The sequence below is a fragment of the Thamnophis sirtalis genome, unplaced genomic scaffold (genome assembly GCF_051295495.1).
Source record: "Thamnophis sirtalis isolate CommonGarterSnake01/CBP01778 unplaced genomic scaffold, rThaSir2_p1.2 scaffold_8, whole genome shotgun sequence".
Taxonomy (NCBI): Eukaryota; Metazoa; Chordata; class Lepidosauria; order Squamata; family Natricidae; genus Thamnophis; species Thamnophis sirtalis.
The window spans coordinates 71711590-71727650 of record NW_028261388.1 but is presented as its reverse complement, the minus strand read 5'-3'; the positions used below and the strand labels follow the sequence as shown (position 1 = coordinate 71727650).

At 36.2% G+C, this 16061-nt stretch overlaps 1 protein-coding gene across 2 annotated transcripts in view; it reads left to right on the top strand.

Annotated features, from left to right (window-relative positions):
• RALGAPA2 (Ral GTPase activating protein catalytic subunit alpha 2) overlaps window positions 1-13800 on the top strand; it is a 192220-nt gene extending 178420 nt beyond the window's left edge. For both annotated transcript variants that reach the window (XM_087721899.1, XM_087721898.1), the window contains 2 exons: window positions 2285-2324; window positions 12159-13800. In XM_087721899.1, the coding sequence (XP_087578025.1) occupies window positions 2285-2289 (5 nt within the window). In that variant the 3' untranslated portion in view covers window positions 2290-2324; window positions 12159-13800. The remainder of the gene's footprint in view (window positions 1-2284; window positions 2325-12158) is intronic.
• The last annotated feature ends 2261 nt before the right edge of the window (window positions 13801-16061 follow it).

Sequence of the window (16061 nt, the reverse complement as noted above, 5' to 3'; positions counted from 1 at the left end):
GTTCTACAGTTCTTTGATGGAATAAGCTTCTGAAGAGAGATCATGGATCAGAGGCTTCTGGTATTAATTTTAGATGTTGCATGAAGATATCTATATGCAACAATAGCAATGGGCAGTTGCCTACCCTAGTTCCTGTCTTAAAGCTTGTATTCCAGATCCATTGTTACCTAATTTTTATTAATGATTTGGTGCAGAGACTCATGATAAAGGAATTTCATCTGCAAAATCAAATAAGTAAATCTTTTATTGTGCTGTTGCTGAACTTCAGTTTGTAGTATTGGATGAAGAAGAACTTTGGGAGCCATTATTTCCTACTGTGTAGATGAGAACCTGGTTATTAACTATCCTCCACCAGTGGAGGGTTTGCAAAGAGACCAGGACAAAATTGGCAAAAAAAAGGGGGGGGATTTTAGATATTTATATATTTGGGAGTTATTTTTCATGTCTCAAGCTCTTGGAGTCCTCAAAAATACTTAGTGCAGGCTACAATGATAAAATGGTCCAAAGAAAATGTTTACATTATGCTTTAACCTGTTACAGCCTTGCATCTTCTGTACTGTTGTTGATGGGATTTGATAGTGCCAAATGGTTCTTCAGTCAATATATTAGGATTATTAAATTACAAAAGGATATCAACCAGTTCCCCTCATACTTCATTCCTTTGAGAGTTAAAGATGTCTCACTCCTACCTTGATATCTTTATAACGTTGTATTTATAACATCATGAGCAAAAGAGTAATCATTTTGACACACTGTAATGTTTTGCCATCTGTGCCTTGAAGGGTAGATTTGCTAATAACCCAAAAGATTGAAAATGATGAGCTAGAGAAATAGAAAGTATGGGAAATGTGATTGTGTGCCACATTATGTATTTTATTCATCTTCTAAACTCTCTATATAACTTCCCATATCGTAAGATTATCAGAGGGCCAAGCTACGTCCCTTGAATGATTTGCTAGCTCATCAAAATTCAGAATCCTAAAAGTTATTGTATGTCATGGAACATGTTCAAAAATCAAGTGGTAAAGAAACACTTCATTCTGAATTAGATTGTTTAGTATAAAACCTAGTTTATACAGGTAATCCCCGGGCTACAAGCGTTCCCTTAGTGAACGTTCGAAGTTACGCGATAAGCACTCCCTAGGGTTTACGAACAAATCCTGAAATTAGTAATACTGCAGCACCACGGCAGTTGTTCACCCTTTTGAATAACCGCGGAGGCTCTGCAACATTCGCCCTGCCTATTCACCCCCTTGCCAGGTCTTCACAGGCACTCCTCCTGGGCCTCGTTTTTCATCACCGACATCATCCTCAAGTGCTTCAGCAGTGAGAAAGGCCCAGAAGGGCATGCGTGCCCTTCCAGGCCTCCTTTCTTGCCGCCAAACTGCTTGAGGAAGGTTTTGGCGACGAAAAAGGAGAGAGCAGGCAAAGAAAGAAGCTGGAGAGGAGACAGAACTTCATCAGGTAAGTTACCTGGCGTGGCAAAATAGGGGGGAGCAATTGTGGGAATCCCAAAGATGGAGAATGAGGTATCTGTGGGTCGGGGAGGCCTTGGGTGGTCTGAAGCAGGTGGCCTGTTCCACCACTAGCCCCACCCACCATGGCCTTTCCCACCCCAAGACACCTCGTGCACTTAATGAGCCGTGCATTTGATTATAGCATGCGTCAGCAAAAGGAAGTGATCACGTTCACGGTATGAGATTTACTCCCATGAATCGAGTTACTAATGGAATGGGCAGACTCCATTACATTCGTAACTCGAGGACCACCTGTAAAACCTTTAAAAATTGAGGGGATGGGAAAATATAACAAGTACAACAATATTCTATCATATTTGTCAAAAATACAAACTTCCACCATTCTGTAAAAACAAAACAGTAAGGAGGGATTTGTTTGTGTAATTGGGCGATATCCATTTATTCTAAATATTTATTTACAAGTTCACAGCTGTATAAAGAGAAACATTACTCTGAGTTTTGGGGGAAGATTGTAATAAAGCTGAATATACCAATATTCTACTCTATTTGCATGATAACTCCAGGTACAATTTTCAAACTTTTAATAAACTGTGTTAGACAATGTATTCAAGTAAGCAAAAACAGCACTGTAGAATTATTACTATCTACATCTTATTTCATAATGTTGCTGATGCTCATTAGGTTTATTTCCAACTTGTGTCCTCCTCTCCTCTAATAACTCTGTAATAATATGTGTATAAGACTGTCATCAGAGCAGCAGGTGCACTATTCCCATATTTACATACATTTGTGTTCTTTCCCTTTAGATTAAAATATGTAATGATCTCGTTACGGTAATTGAGAAAGGTAAGAGTTTGCTCACATGGCGTCATTCTCAATTTACTAACTAGATTCCTTCTGTTGCTTGCATGAAGCTGAAATAGCTGTCATTTAATTTTGATTGGTCTCTTGCTTTTCCACTGGGTTTGTTCTAAGATCAAATGGTTCTTGTTTATGTCTGGTTCGCTAAGGAGTACTAAGAAGAATATTATTCGTAGCCCTCTGGCCCTGAATGTCTAAGCTTTATTAGAAAACCCTCTCCCTTCCTTCTTTTCTTTCTCTCTCTCTCTCTCTTTTTCTTTCTCTTTCTTTTTCTTGCGCCTGTTTGCTTCAGGCAGAATTTGACACCAACACCTGCCATGGTGGAAAATGTCTTTGTTGCTTTCCACTTTTGTTTGAATTGCTGCAGGGGAGCCAATGAGAGTTAAAACCATTTACTTTTTTTTGTTGCCTAAGCACCATGGAATAGGATCTTGAGATGGTGCCGATAAGGAGTGGCACGTGCTGTGCTGGCCCTTTGAGTTAGCTCAGCTTAATAAGGGGCTCTTTTTCTGGGAAGGGCAGATTGCTGAGCTCGGGCCTATGAATGGAACAGCTGGGGGAAGAAAAGGGAAACAAAAGAGGCAAAACATAGGCTGCCCTGAACCTGGCAATTGGGGGTACAGTTTTGGAGCCGGAGAGCAAGCTGGCCACACGCCAGGTGTGACCTTTGCAGTCTGCTTGGTTCTGCTTGTTTGGGCAATTTCCAGTGCAATCCTGAAAAGGAAGGAGGAAGCTGCTGGGCAGCAGAGCATTGCTGGAGAGATGCACTCAATGGGTTGCTGGGACATTGATTTAACTCTTGCAAAACCAGCCTGCGGATAAAGAGAACGGAGTTTTCCAAGAACCTAAATGGCCAGCTCTTCAGGTTGGTCAATGAGTCAGCATTATATCCCTGCCTCAACTGAAAACTAGCCTTCTGTATCAGAGTTACATACTCATTTAGCAAATTTCTATGATGAATGATCCCCAAGGAAAGGAAGCCATTTATGTTTCAGGGAGTAGCATATCTATTAGTTATAAATGTTTCATCGATTTAACTCTGCTCGCCTTCCTTGGAAGTGATTCCATTTAAATCAGACAATTTCTTAATATTTTATTTGGAGACTGTGTCTTGTATTATTCAAAGATGAATGATGTTGAGATATGCTTTCCAACCAAATACGTTTTTTTAATGGTTTACATAGTTTGCACCAGGCAAAAATGCATTCTATCTGCCTCTTACTATAATAATCTCTCACTGTAACATTTGAATTATTTTATGGGAATAGTATTTACACTATTCTTGGTTCCACCACAAATGCGCGTACGACAAAAGCGCGTGTGACTAAAGCGCGGTGACAAAACCACACCGTCAAAACCGCGCGACAACAGCGTGCCGACAGAAGCGCGCTGTAACATAACCCTAAACCTAACCCTAAACCTAACCCTAACCCTAAACCTTACCTTAAGTTAAATCGCGCTTCTGTCAGCGCGCTGTTGTCGGCGCGCTTTTGACATCGCGGTTTTAGCGCCGCGGTGTTGTCGGCGCACTTTTGACGTTCGCGGTTATGTCGTGCCACGCTATTCTTTTCTATATAGTGACAAAGGAATATGAATAAGATTCCATTCCAAATGATGAGGGAAAAAACTGAGCAGCTGAAAATTGTGCCATGTGACTTATAGGTGAAATATTTATATAACAGGGCTACGTTACTTGCATTTATTTCTTAATTCTGCAACTTTTTCATACACGTTAATCAAATGGGAAAATGTATTTGCGTTTTCCAAAACAGAATGAAGTAATATTTCAAAATGTGTGGAAAGTGAAAACAGTACAAGAGTGCATTATGAAAGGAAAGCACAATGTGTAAGAGTGTTCATTAGGAAAAATATAGTGATATGTAAATGTGGATGAGAACCTTTACATATGAATTTTGAAAAAGGATAGTCGAATTAAACAGGAGACTGTGGCGCTAAGTTTGAAAAAAATGAGAAAACTAGGCAAAATCAAATTCAACAGATTAGGCCACCCTTCCCTATTAACATGACACAAGAAAATGCTGACTGATTAAATGTCTGCTTTTGAAATACAGGCAGTCCTTGACTTGCAATGGACCTACCTGGGTCTACTTATGACTAAGGTTATATAAGTCAGGGTTTCTCAACCTTGACAACTTGAAGATGTCCGGACTTCAACTCCCAAAATTCCCCAGCCAGCATTCGCTGGCTGGGGAATTTTGGGAGTTAAAGTCCGGACATCTTCAAGTTGCCAAGGTTGAGAAACACCGTTCTAAGTTCCAATAGTCCCCCGCTTCCTGTAATCATGTGACCAAACATAGCATTCAGCAACTGAGCTGCGTTCACAGCCATTTGCAGGGTCCCACTGTCACACGATCTGCTTTTTATGATGGTTTGGCCAAAAGCCAGCATTTATTCCTGGTTTTCAGCAAAAATTGCACCCGGTGCAAAGCATTGGTTCACTTAACGACCACTGCAGTCACCTAACAACTGTTCCAAAAAAGACCGTGAAATCATGTGACTGGCCTGTTTTTATGACTGAATGGAATGTCTCATTTGTGGCCATCTTTCCTTATTTGTTCTGCAATATTTTCCATATTTGTTGAACTTTTCTTGCCAGATTTTTGAATGAGCTTTGCTTGAGTTTCCTTACTTGGAGGGAGAAAAGTTTTAACTCTCTACCACTCATCTTGCATTTACTAGATTGAATTGAAATTATTCTTCTAATTCTATGAAATATCTAAATGTTCAAACACAAAAAAGGATTCCATGCTAAATTGCTTAAATTAACACATCTGCAACAAAGAAGTTTCAGGATAAAAAAATGCAAAAGAAGTAGCTGCAGACTACTAGCCTTGAATTGTGCTTCAATATCATTTACACATTCACAGATTTGTATTTGTACATCTACAGAGAACTTGGTCCCAAATTTTTTTTTGGTGGAAATAGCCCAATTTCTTCACCAGCAAACATGTCACAACATAAATCCCCATTTGATTTGCTTTCATAGTAACTGAAATAAAGGAAAAGAATGAAGAACAAATTCAATTGAGCATAGCTAAAATTCTTTATTAACATTTTTTGTGGTTGATAAGAGTGGCAAGATATTATATATATATATATATATATATATATATATATATATATATATATATATATATATATATATATATATATATATATATATATATATATATACATATATATATATACATATACATATATATATATATATATATATATATATATATATATATATATATATATATATATATATATATATATATATATATATATATATATATATATTAGTCTCCCTTTATTTATTTATCAGCACAAATAAAAACACAAATATAACAAAAGGCAACAGTAAAAATATTGGGTTTCTGTCGTGATGGACTCTTGTGACGAGCCGATTGACAGATGTTGGAAGCAGTTAGCTTCCTCCCATAATTGGGGCTTACCAGGGGTTGTGACACTAATATATACCTTCTTCCCTGGCTTCAGCTGATAAGGAGGAGACCTGTGGCTTGATGGCTAAGACGTTTGCCTAAGATGCAATACAGCACAGGTTCGAATCCCAGTAAGGGTATGGCTAGCTGATGAGAGCTAAATAGCTTGAAATAGATCTATACTAGTCTCCCTTTATTTATTTATCAGCACAAATAAAAACACAAGTATAACAAAAGGCAACAGTAAAAATATTGGGTTTCTGTCGTGATGGACTCTTGTGACGAGCCGATTGACAGATGTTGGAAGCAGTTAGCTTCCTCCCATAATTGGGGCTTACCAGGGGTTGTGACACTAATATATATATATATATATATATATATATATATATATATATATATATATATATATATATATATATATATATATATATATATATATTCTGAGGTTTTCGCGGGTGTTAGTATGTAGGTCTCTAGTTGTTCGTGTTTTCTCCCGCGTAGAATTGGAGATGTCTTGGCGACGTTTCGACGAAGTCTCATTCGTCATCTTCAGGCTGCTTCAGACTACTTCAGGTTTGGTGTTTCTACACTACTCCTGGAAACACCAAACCTGAAGTAGTCTGAAGCAGCCTGAAGATGACGAATGAGACTTCGTCGAAACGTCGCCAAGACATCTCCAATTCTACGCGGGAGAAAACCCGAACAACTATATATATATATATATATATATATATATATATATATATATATATATATATATATATATATATATATATATATATATATATATATATATATATATATATATATATATATATATACTTGCAGATAAGTCTATAGAATTTTAGATGATGAGTTCGGCTTATCTACATATGGGCTTATCTCCAAGTATATATGATAATACTCTGTATATACTCAGATATAATCCATCTGCATATAAGCTGACATTCAAATTTTTAACCAAAATGCCAACAGTGCGAGGGTTGGCTTATCTGAAAATTGGCTGATGTGTGGATTGTCATGGATTGTGTGAACCGATTGTGTAGATTGTCACATCCCCAGAGAACTGGATGGGCAGTTCTGTTTAAATGATTCAGCCCGTTCTGCTTAAAGTGGTATCAGAGGAACATGTAAGGCCACTATGAAAACTATTCCACTCTGATGATAAATTTCCTTTTGTCATTCCATCAAGATGAAGCATTATGTACAATGCAAACATTTTCACTTAAGAATGCATTTTCCTGTGCATAATTTTAAAAAACCAGAGAAACCAGCAGTGTTAGATACAAATTTGTCCATCTTTTTCTTCTGTTTATGGGAGTCACACAACTAACTGTATTCTCAAAAGAATGTGTATATTGCGTTTGGCATATACAAACACACACATGACGTTGCAGGAAATGGATAACGTTGTTTAAAAGTTCTTTACTAGGAGAGAGCTGATGAAATGGCATTTGCATTTACAAAAGTCTCATGGGGCAGATGAAAGACACAGTAGCAACAACTGTACTTGATTGCAACATGCATTTCTCTGTTCCTGGGAGCATTGATGATAATTATGCTAAGGAACTAACTAGAGATCTTGCATCCTCATTGTCTTATGTACATGTACATATATGCTTTAAATAAATTTGATTGCCTTTGAATTAAGTAACTTTTTCTCTTCAGTTAGAAGAGATGCAATTTTTAGCTGAAATTCTACATACAAAAACTCAGCCATTTTAAATAGCCTAGAATGTATTTCTAAATAAATAGACATTGTAAATTATTATGTCTGTACAAGAGAAATATTAATTTAAACAGAAACTGCTCTATCTCTTTCAGGAAATTAGAGTATTATATAAAAATGAACTGTTTATATATAGAGGAATATACATCTTAAATAGAACATAAGGAACAATTGTTATTCCATAATGTTCACATTTATCCTCCATCCTAAGATTATGAACTTACAATCAGCACAAATTGTTTATGTGACTGTAAGTTTATTTGACTTTAGGTAAATGTTCATGTAAACAGAAAAAACAGATTTCTTGGATCAACAATATAGTGAAAATAGAAACTAAAAGCTCTAGATGGGAAGCATAACTATTAAAAGTATCATAGCTATTTTATGTTTCCCTGGAGTTTCCCTTCCAAAGTATTTGTTTAAAAAATCCAACTCAGAAGCTGGTATCAATTTACTACTGCTCACCTGAATCCAAACATTTTTACAGCTGGCAGACACAGAGACACACATCACAGGTAAACTGTTAATTTTGCAGTGATGCTGTCTCTGTTATGAGTGTGGGCATGTTACTCTTCTAGGAATTGCATCATGTAGTAGCAGCTAGTTTCCTTTTTTCTTCTTAACGTTTTCATGTTTGTCTGGAATAGCTGCCAATATAATTTGCTAAGCTATCTGAGGACTATTGCCAGTTGTATTTTGATACAAAAATATAAAATGGATGGCATTCATTTCTTTGTCTTACCCCAAAACCCCTTTGCTGTGTTTGTCACTCCAGATTTTGAACTTTCATGTCAGTATCTGAAGCCAAGGAACCTTGCTTTATTAAAAGATTTCTAAATTACCATTATCATATATTAGCCTTACAAATACATATATTAGCCTTGATGTTGAATAAATAAATGTTACATGTTTTATTATTAAAATATTAATTCTATCTGCTTATTTTCCAACACCACTCCGAGATCATAGCATAAAATTCACTCATGCTTTTAAAGTAGGAAAATGGATGACATTTTTAAATAAGTAAATCTTTGGAGAGCACACTTTGCCCCCAAGAATCAGAGGAAGGTGGCCCAGCCATAGCACAGATGCGATATAGAACACTGAAGTCGAAGTCACCAACAAGACCTCCATCACACCAGATGTAAACTTTACTAAAATCTGCACTTCCCTGCAAGGAAGTCAATCACAAAGATTCTAGCCCTGAATTAATGCAAAATGCTTGTCAACATCTGATGTCATGTTGGTGAACATATTAGCGAGAACATTTATGCCCTCCATCAGATTCAATCGTTTTAAAATAACAATACACATTCAGTTGTGATGATCATCAAGTGATATGTAGTTGTATGTAATGTACCTAGAAACAGCCTAGAATATATCTTTTATTTGTATGGATTTTCTAAAAAGATCTAGGGAGGTATACAATTCTGTCTGCCATCTGAAATGATATAGTCCTAAGGCAATTGTGTATACATTTCTGAATATGGATTTCATCAGAATACCTAAGAAAAATGAAGAATTTTATAATAAACCCTTCAAATACATACACATATTATACATATTACCCTCTTGTAACTGAGAATTCGTATATCTTTCAGTGATCAACTTTAAATGAATTCATTCAGATACTCAGAATCACAAGCCACGTGAATTTTTCTAATCCACTATTTAGTCCAAAGCAAACAAGAAGGAATAGAAAGAAAGAAATTATAGCCAAAGCAAGCAAGATAGAATGCATAATGACTAAGCAATTGTGTTGTTTGTAAGTCTGTACAGTAAGTCATTTGTTAGAGAATTGACCAGTGTCGTCAACCTACATAAAAACATTTAAAATCTAAAATGCTCCAAGACTGATATGACAAAATTAAATTCACAAAAGTGGCCTTGTTGTATCTCATGTCAGGCTCTATGTGCTATTGCACGGAATTTTGTGACGTTATATGTAATAAGATTTTGGTCAGAATTTACAAAATTGCTGTGATCAACCTTGAAAACTCAAAAGGGTGAGTGTAATGAGGTCTCTGTAAAAGGTACCATAAAGTACCATTTTCTCAACATAATTTTATTATGGATTATATTAAACAGACAAGACAAATATAAAAGCAATACAAAAATAATTCATAAAAGAAGAAAAATTAGAAAGCGCAGAACCCACTTTCAAAAACTTACATTTTACACCCAATAGATATATATTCAACATTAATAATTTATCAGTGCCTCTCAAAACACAGTCAAATACCTCTTCATTCCATACCTCCCCCTAATTTCTATAAAAATATCTAAATCTTCTGTTCTCCTTAGAAATCAGCAAATATCCAATAAAAATAAACAAAAATGCCTAATAATGGAGGTATATAATCTTCCTTTTCATTTAATCTAACTTCCCTTCCTCCCTCTCTCAACATTTAAACATGCAGAAAAGAATTAAAAACTACTAAACATTACCAAAATAATAACTCTTTATTTAGATATCAAAAACTAATCCATTATACCATTAAACATTTTCAAAAGACAAATTATCCAATTCAAATAACCATTAAGCATAATCAAAAATAAGAACTCATTGTTTAATCATATTCCTTCTTCCAATTACTCTTTGATCACATAAATAAAATCCTAACCCTTGTTTTCTTTTAATATCTTTTCCTTTTTTCTCAAAATTCTTATTAGCCTTCAAGCCCACTTTTAATTTCAAGAAATTGACTCCAGTAATTCTATTATATTTCAGTTTAAAAGGATAGTTTTTAATGTATTATTCAGTTTTTAAATGATTGCCCAATTACATTTGTAAATCCAATATCTCTTATCTTTGTCTTATAAGTTATCACTTTAAATCCACCCTAGATCCATTTTAGTTATGTCCAGAGTGATTTGTTCATCTTCAGTGGTAACTTTTGGTTCCTGTAAAAAAATTCTAGTATTGTATTATTCACATTATAAGACACATTCCCCCCCTCCATGGGTGGAAATGTCTGTGCATCTTAAAGAGCAAATATTGTGGTTGGGCGAGGGGGTGGGGTGGGATGGAAGCGCTGTTCGCCATCGCCTTTCACTGCTAGCGCTGGAGCCTTTGCTGCTGAGCAGCGGTTGGATCGGCCTTCTGGAATACCGCTGATCAACTGTTTTAGGCGGCAGGGATTGCTGCCGCCACTAATCACCACCACCAAATGTGGCTGTGGTGAACAGTGGCGGTGAATGACGACGGTGATCACCGTCACCTAGAGCAGCTGATCGGCAGTGTTCTGGGAGGCTGATCCAACTGCCAACAGCTGATCAGCAGCAAGGGCTCCAGTGTTCCCCAGCGGTGGGAGCAGCTCAGCTCAGTTGACCACTGGTGGCATAATGGAGCGGAGACCTGACGAGCCACATGCTGGGGCTCTGATAACGCGCTGACGCTGACCAGGCTGTTTGCTGTTTGCTGCAAGGATGCTAGCCAGATGAATACGAAAAGGATGCTGGGAGGCAGAGGCAAACTTTTTTTCTTGTTTTTCTTGTTTGTCTTTAAGTTAGTTTCACAAACCTTAGCAATGTATGAAGCTTCCTAGGAACAACTCTTGATAGAACCTTTTTGCTATATATTAGAAGAAATTTAAAAATATAAAGATCTTGCAAAGCTGATGTTCTTTCTTTTAAAACTGATGGGATGAAGAATCCCATCCAGCAACTGGTAGACTCGTGGTTCTGAAGGTTTTTCGATCTTAAAGATAAAATTCCAAATTTTTAAAGACAAAAAGATGAAGTTTTGTCAAACCTTTAATCCTGAAAGGCTACATTTAAACAGAGTGTGATGGGACTGCCACTTCCAGTGGCTGCAAAATGAATGTTTCTGCTGTCTGCTCACAAAAATCCTGTCTAAAATACATATGGACAACTTCAGATCTGTCTTTCTTCCAGAGAGAATTTTGGCAATCTTTATATCACGTTTAGCTGCCAATTTTAGCTATATTGTCTCTGCAAAAAAAAAATGCAAGCTCCTAGCCTCGCAGAAAGTCATATGAATAAAATAGCATTTTCTATTATTCCTAATCCATGAGGATAATTTCATTTATTATAAAAGATGTTTTGAAATCTGACCTTTAGGGCTGCCAGCAGAAGCACAAACCTTATTTTTTGTGAAGACATTGTAGAAGAGAGAGAGAAAAATATCTGGCCTTTTTGTCCATGGAGGTGTACAATTGTTTTTGAGGTCCTCCGCTTGCAGCCTTGGTGACAGTTTGAAAGTCTGCAAAGTGATGTGCCAGCTGGGCAACAGGTTTAGATATCATTTGTCTTATATCACTTTCCTGACAGCCCTTTCCATCTGCTTGTAGAGCAGTGTTTCTCAACCTTGGCAACTTGAAGATGTCTGGACTTTAAGTCCCAGAATTCCCCAGCCAGCATTCGCTGGCTGGGGAATTCTGGGACTTGAAGTCCAGACATCTTCAAGTTGCCAAGGTTGAGAAACACTGTTGTAGAGGGAGAAACTGGGCATAAGAGGTGATATAGGAAAGCAAGCTGATCAGCTTTAAATCTTGTGTGGCTTCTACTTCAGCCCCTGGAACTTCCATACATGGTAGAATCTTTTTAACCAATAAATGTATAGTGTCCTATGTTGTAAGTTCTTTAGTAAATGTTTTAATATATTCTTCATTTTTGCAGACATCACTACATGTTTGACTGATGATTTTACTGCACCTTGATGGACCGAATAAACAAAGCAGATTTCACCAATACCAGCAACTGTCAAAAAAAAAAAAAACGTTTCTTGGAGGTTATACTTATTCACCAGTACTCTCAGTAAATCTTCAAGCTATAAACATTTTGGAAATTTGAAATAATAGAAGAAATCTACATGTTGATCTGCTCTCTTTCCAGGTGGTAATTTTGAAGACTGCATAAATGAAGGTGTTTTTTTTAATTATTTTCTGTTTCTGCTATGAAATCATTATTCCTTAAATTTCAAAGTTAATTTTTTTTTCATATTTTCCGATATTAGTTCTTGGAACTCAAGTTAATAACTTGATGCTATGAAAGATTGAAGTCCATCTTTCTATGCTAAAATACTTGCTTTATCTAATTTGTGTTTACCGATTATATGTCATCTAAAGAATTCAGAACAGTCACTGAAAGCCCTTCCTCTCGAAAATTTCTTAAATGTAACGTTAATAATATCATTGTAAAGGTAAAGCTGATCAGCTCCAGCATCTTTAACCGCTGAGCCATCATGCCCCTGGAATCTCAGCGTGATTTAAAATTTACTAGAAGAAAGTACTTTTTATTTCATTGATGGAGAGCCACAGTTAACCAAAATGAAGGACTTTTGCCTAGTAATTTCCTTTTTATATTAAATAAAAAATGACGTAAACTACAAACTATATACGTAGTATATAGATGATAAGTGATTATGCCTTTAAAATATCTTTTCCAATATAACATCATTTTATATTACTTATTTCCAGACTTTATTGTTGTGCATATAATCAAGAATTCCTACTTAACAATCAATAGCGCTTTTAAATATTTATATAGTTAAATAAATACAACAGTAGTAAAACCTACATTTAAATTGCCTGGTAAAATACTATTTCATATGCAAGATATATAGTGTGAACCTTTGGCATTTAAATCTTACAGGGAGTAGTTCAGCGGCTCGTGCCAATTCAACGTTCCTATTTCTGATTGTTCTGTTTGACAAAACTACCAAGTAAATCCTTTAATTCATTGTTATTATGAATACTGGCTACTTTATCAACACAGAACAGCTACTTAACTGATCACCTGGGGAAATATGGATCAATATAATGACTCATTTCATACTGCACGCTACTTATGGTTTGCTCAATCCATCTGCCTGGATTCATGCAATATACAGTGAATCATAAACTCATGATACCGCCTGAGGTTTACACAAGACACATTTCCTGGTTTGAAACCACTCAGAATTTACAAGCAGAATAATTTCTATATGAAGAGGAATCAATCTGATTCAGGTATACAAAGCCATTTTTGTAAAGTGTTGTTTGGGATATCAGTGCAAACTACCAAAGTCCTTGCACAATAGACACTGTTAGTAATCAGATACCTCTTACACGGGCTACCTTTTTTTATTTTTCTGTGATGTTTGCTGAATATAGTTGCCGAAGTAGAAAAAGTCTCCAAACTAAATTTGAAGTCTGAGGACTTTATTGAAAACATCCATGCAGGATTTTTTTATTTATTACCTCATTAGAAGATAGCTGACCCTTCCCTTCTGCCGGGGTGGTTTTTGACTTCCCAGCAGAATTTCCAAACCCAATCACTTCTTGTTTCCTATTCAAATAGCAATCAGTCCCAACCATGCATAGCTACAATGAAGACAACCAAGTTTTATTACTCAAATGCAAGAGAGTAGCAAACATTTGTTTGTGGAGTCTTGTGTTTTCTGAACTTGGTGGTACCACAAGCTTAGAGAGCAATTTGGAGGGCAGAATACCAAGGACCCCGCAATTGAACCTGAGCGACAAAATACCCTATCTGTAAAATCATTTCTTTTGGTCTCACTTATGAGAATCTTGTTTTCAAAACACTGCAGTTGCATGAAAAGGTTCCCTATGTCTCAGTGGTGGGTTTCAAAAATTGTTCGAACCTACTCTGTGGGTGTGGCCTCCTTTGTGGGAGTGGCTTGCCACCCATGTAACCGGATGGGAGTGGCTTGCCGCCCATGTGACCAGATATGAAGATGCCGACGACACTTGTCAGAACCACCTTAAATTACCTCACACACAGCACTGGCATGCATAAGAATATGATGTAAACTTGTTTTTTAAAAGGCATCTTTGGTTTGCGTTAAAACAACTTCAACACACGCAATGTTCTGATTGCACCACAAACGCAGAAGTCATCCTTACCTTTCACAGAGGCACTGAGTTTTATAAATATGAGCATGATAGTGTAGAATAATCATATCCAAGGACCAGTGGTGGGTTTCAAAAAATCTTGGAACCTCTTCTGTAGGTGTGGCCTGCTTTTTGGCTCCACTGGTGGAACCTCTTCTAACCGGTTCGGTAGATTTGACGAACCGGTTCTACCGAATAGGTGCAAACTGGTAGGAACCCACCTCTGCCTATGTCTGCAGTAATAGTTTTTAAGGTACTCTTTTTTCAGTCATTTTATCAGTTTTTGTTTGCTGCAGATTTCCTCTTGGGGTCTGCACAATATTGATATCATGGAATCTGATAGGATGGATACGTCTTTCTTGTTCTGCCCTCAAAATTGGTTCTCTCTGCTCCTTTCTTTAAATGCGTTTCAGAGGAGATTTAAGGAAAACACCATAAAGATAGAAGAGGGAACATGAGTCACGCAAATCCCCATTAATTTATATGGATCTACAATAAAGTCAAAATCCAGCATGTAGTTTTTTTAATCTATATAATAGATAACAGGCAAAAAAGTTTATAGATGAAGCAACAGTATTTGGGAACAATGTTGGTGGGAATGGACCGAGTGGAAAAAAAAAAACTATTGAAGGCATAGCTTTATTTTATTTTATTTCTGGTGCTATTTGCAATTAATGCAGCCCTTTTCCTGACATAGAATTGGATATAACAAACCTAATTCATAACTACTGTACTAAGTTGTAGTCAACATAGACTGAGGCTTGAATTGGGCCAATTATCATGAATTAATTAATAGTCGATGGTTGTCTATGGAGATTCTCAGTCATGCAGGTCATGGTTGTCCCAAAAATACTTTTTCAATTATGCATTGAATCTTTGAAATATATTACCATGTTATGAAAGTTGGCTTGGCATGTAAAATAAGAGGTAGAATTGTGAATGTCTTGTATATATGTTAAACCAAACAGAATCAAACTTCAACAATCTACTAACAGCAGTTTAAGGTTTAAGTGGTTAAGAATCTCACATCCTTCCAGCAAACTGTAGGCATTTAATGGTATTTGGGACACTCTAAAACAGTGTTTCTCAACCTTGGCAACTTGAAGATGTCCGGACTTCAAATCCCAGAATTCCCCAGCCAGCGAATGCTGGCTGGGGAATTCTGGGACTTAAAGTCCAGACATCTTCAAGTTGCCAAGGTTGAGAAACACTGCTCTAAAACTTCTCATATGCTCATTGTAGCTTACTGACTATAACTACATAAGGGGATAAAAAGCAAACCATATGTTGGCTTCAGGGAATAAAGTTACTTAAAAGCAACTGAATATGTTTAATGATTAATAAAGTCTTTCATTACTAAACAAAATAGCCTAGAATTAATTTGTCTTGATAAAATGATTTATTTTTTGATATAATTAATAAATAAAATGTGATAAATTATAATTACAAGTCGATAAGATTATTGTTTTCAAAAACACAATATAGTATTGTTGGTTACATGTACTATTTATTTATCAAAATTCTACACCATCCATCTCACCTAAGTGACTAGGCAGTTTATAAATACTTAGTGGACCAGAATGACATCAGCAGGACTTTAACCTAAAGAGATTTGGGGAGGAGGGGGAGAAGCACAGCAACTGCATTATTTTATGATGAAAAATATTTATTTACTGGCATTTACTTC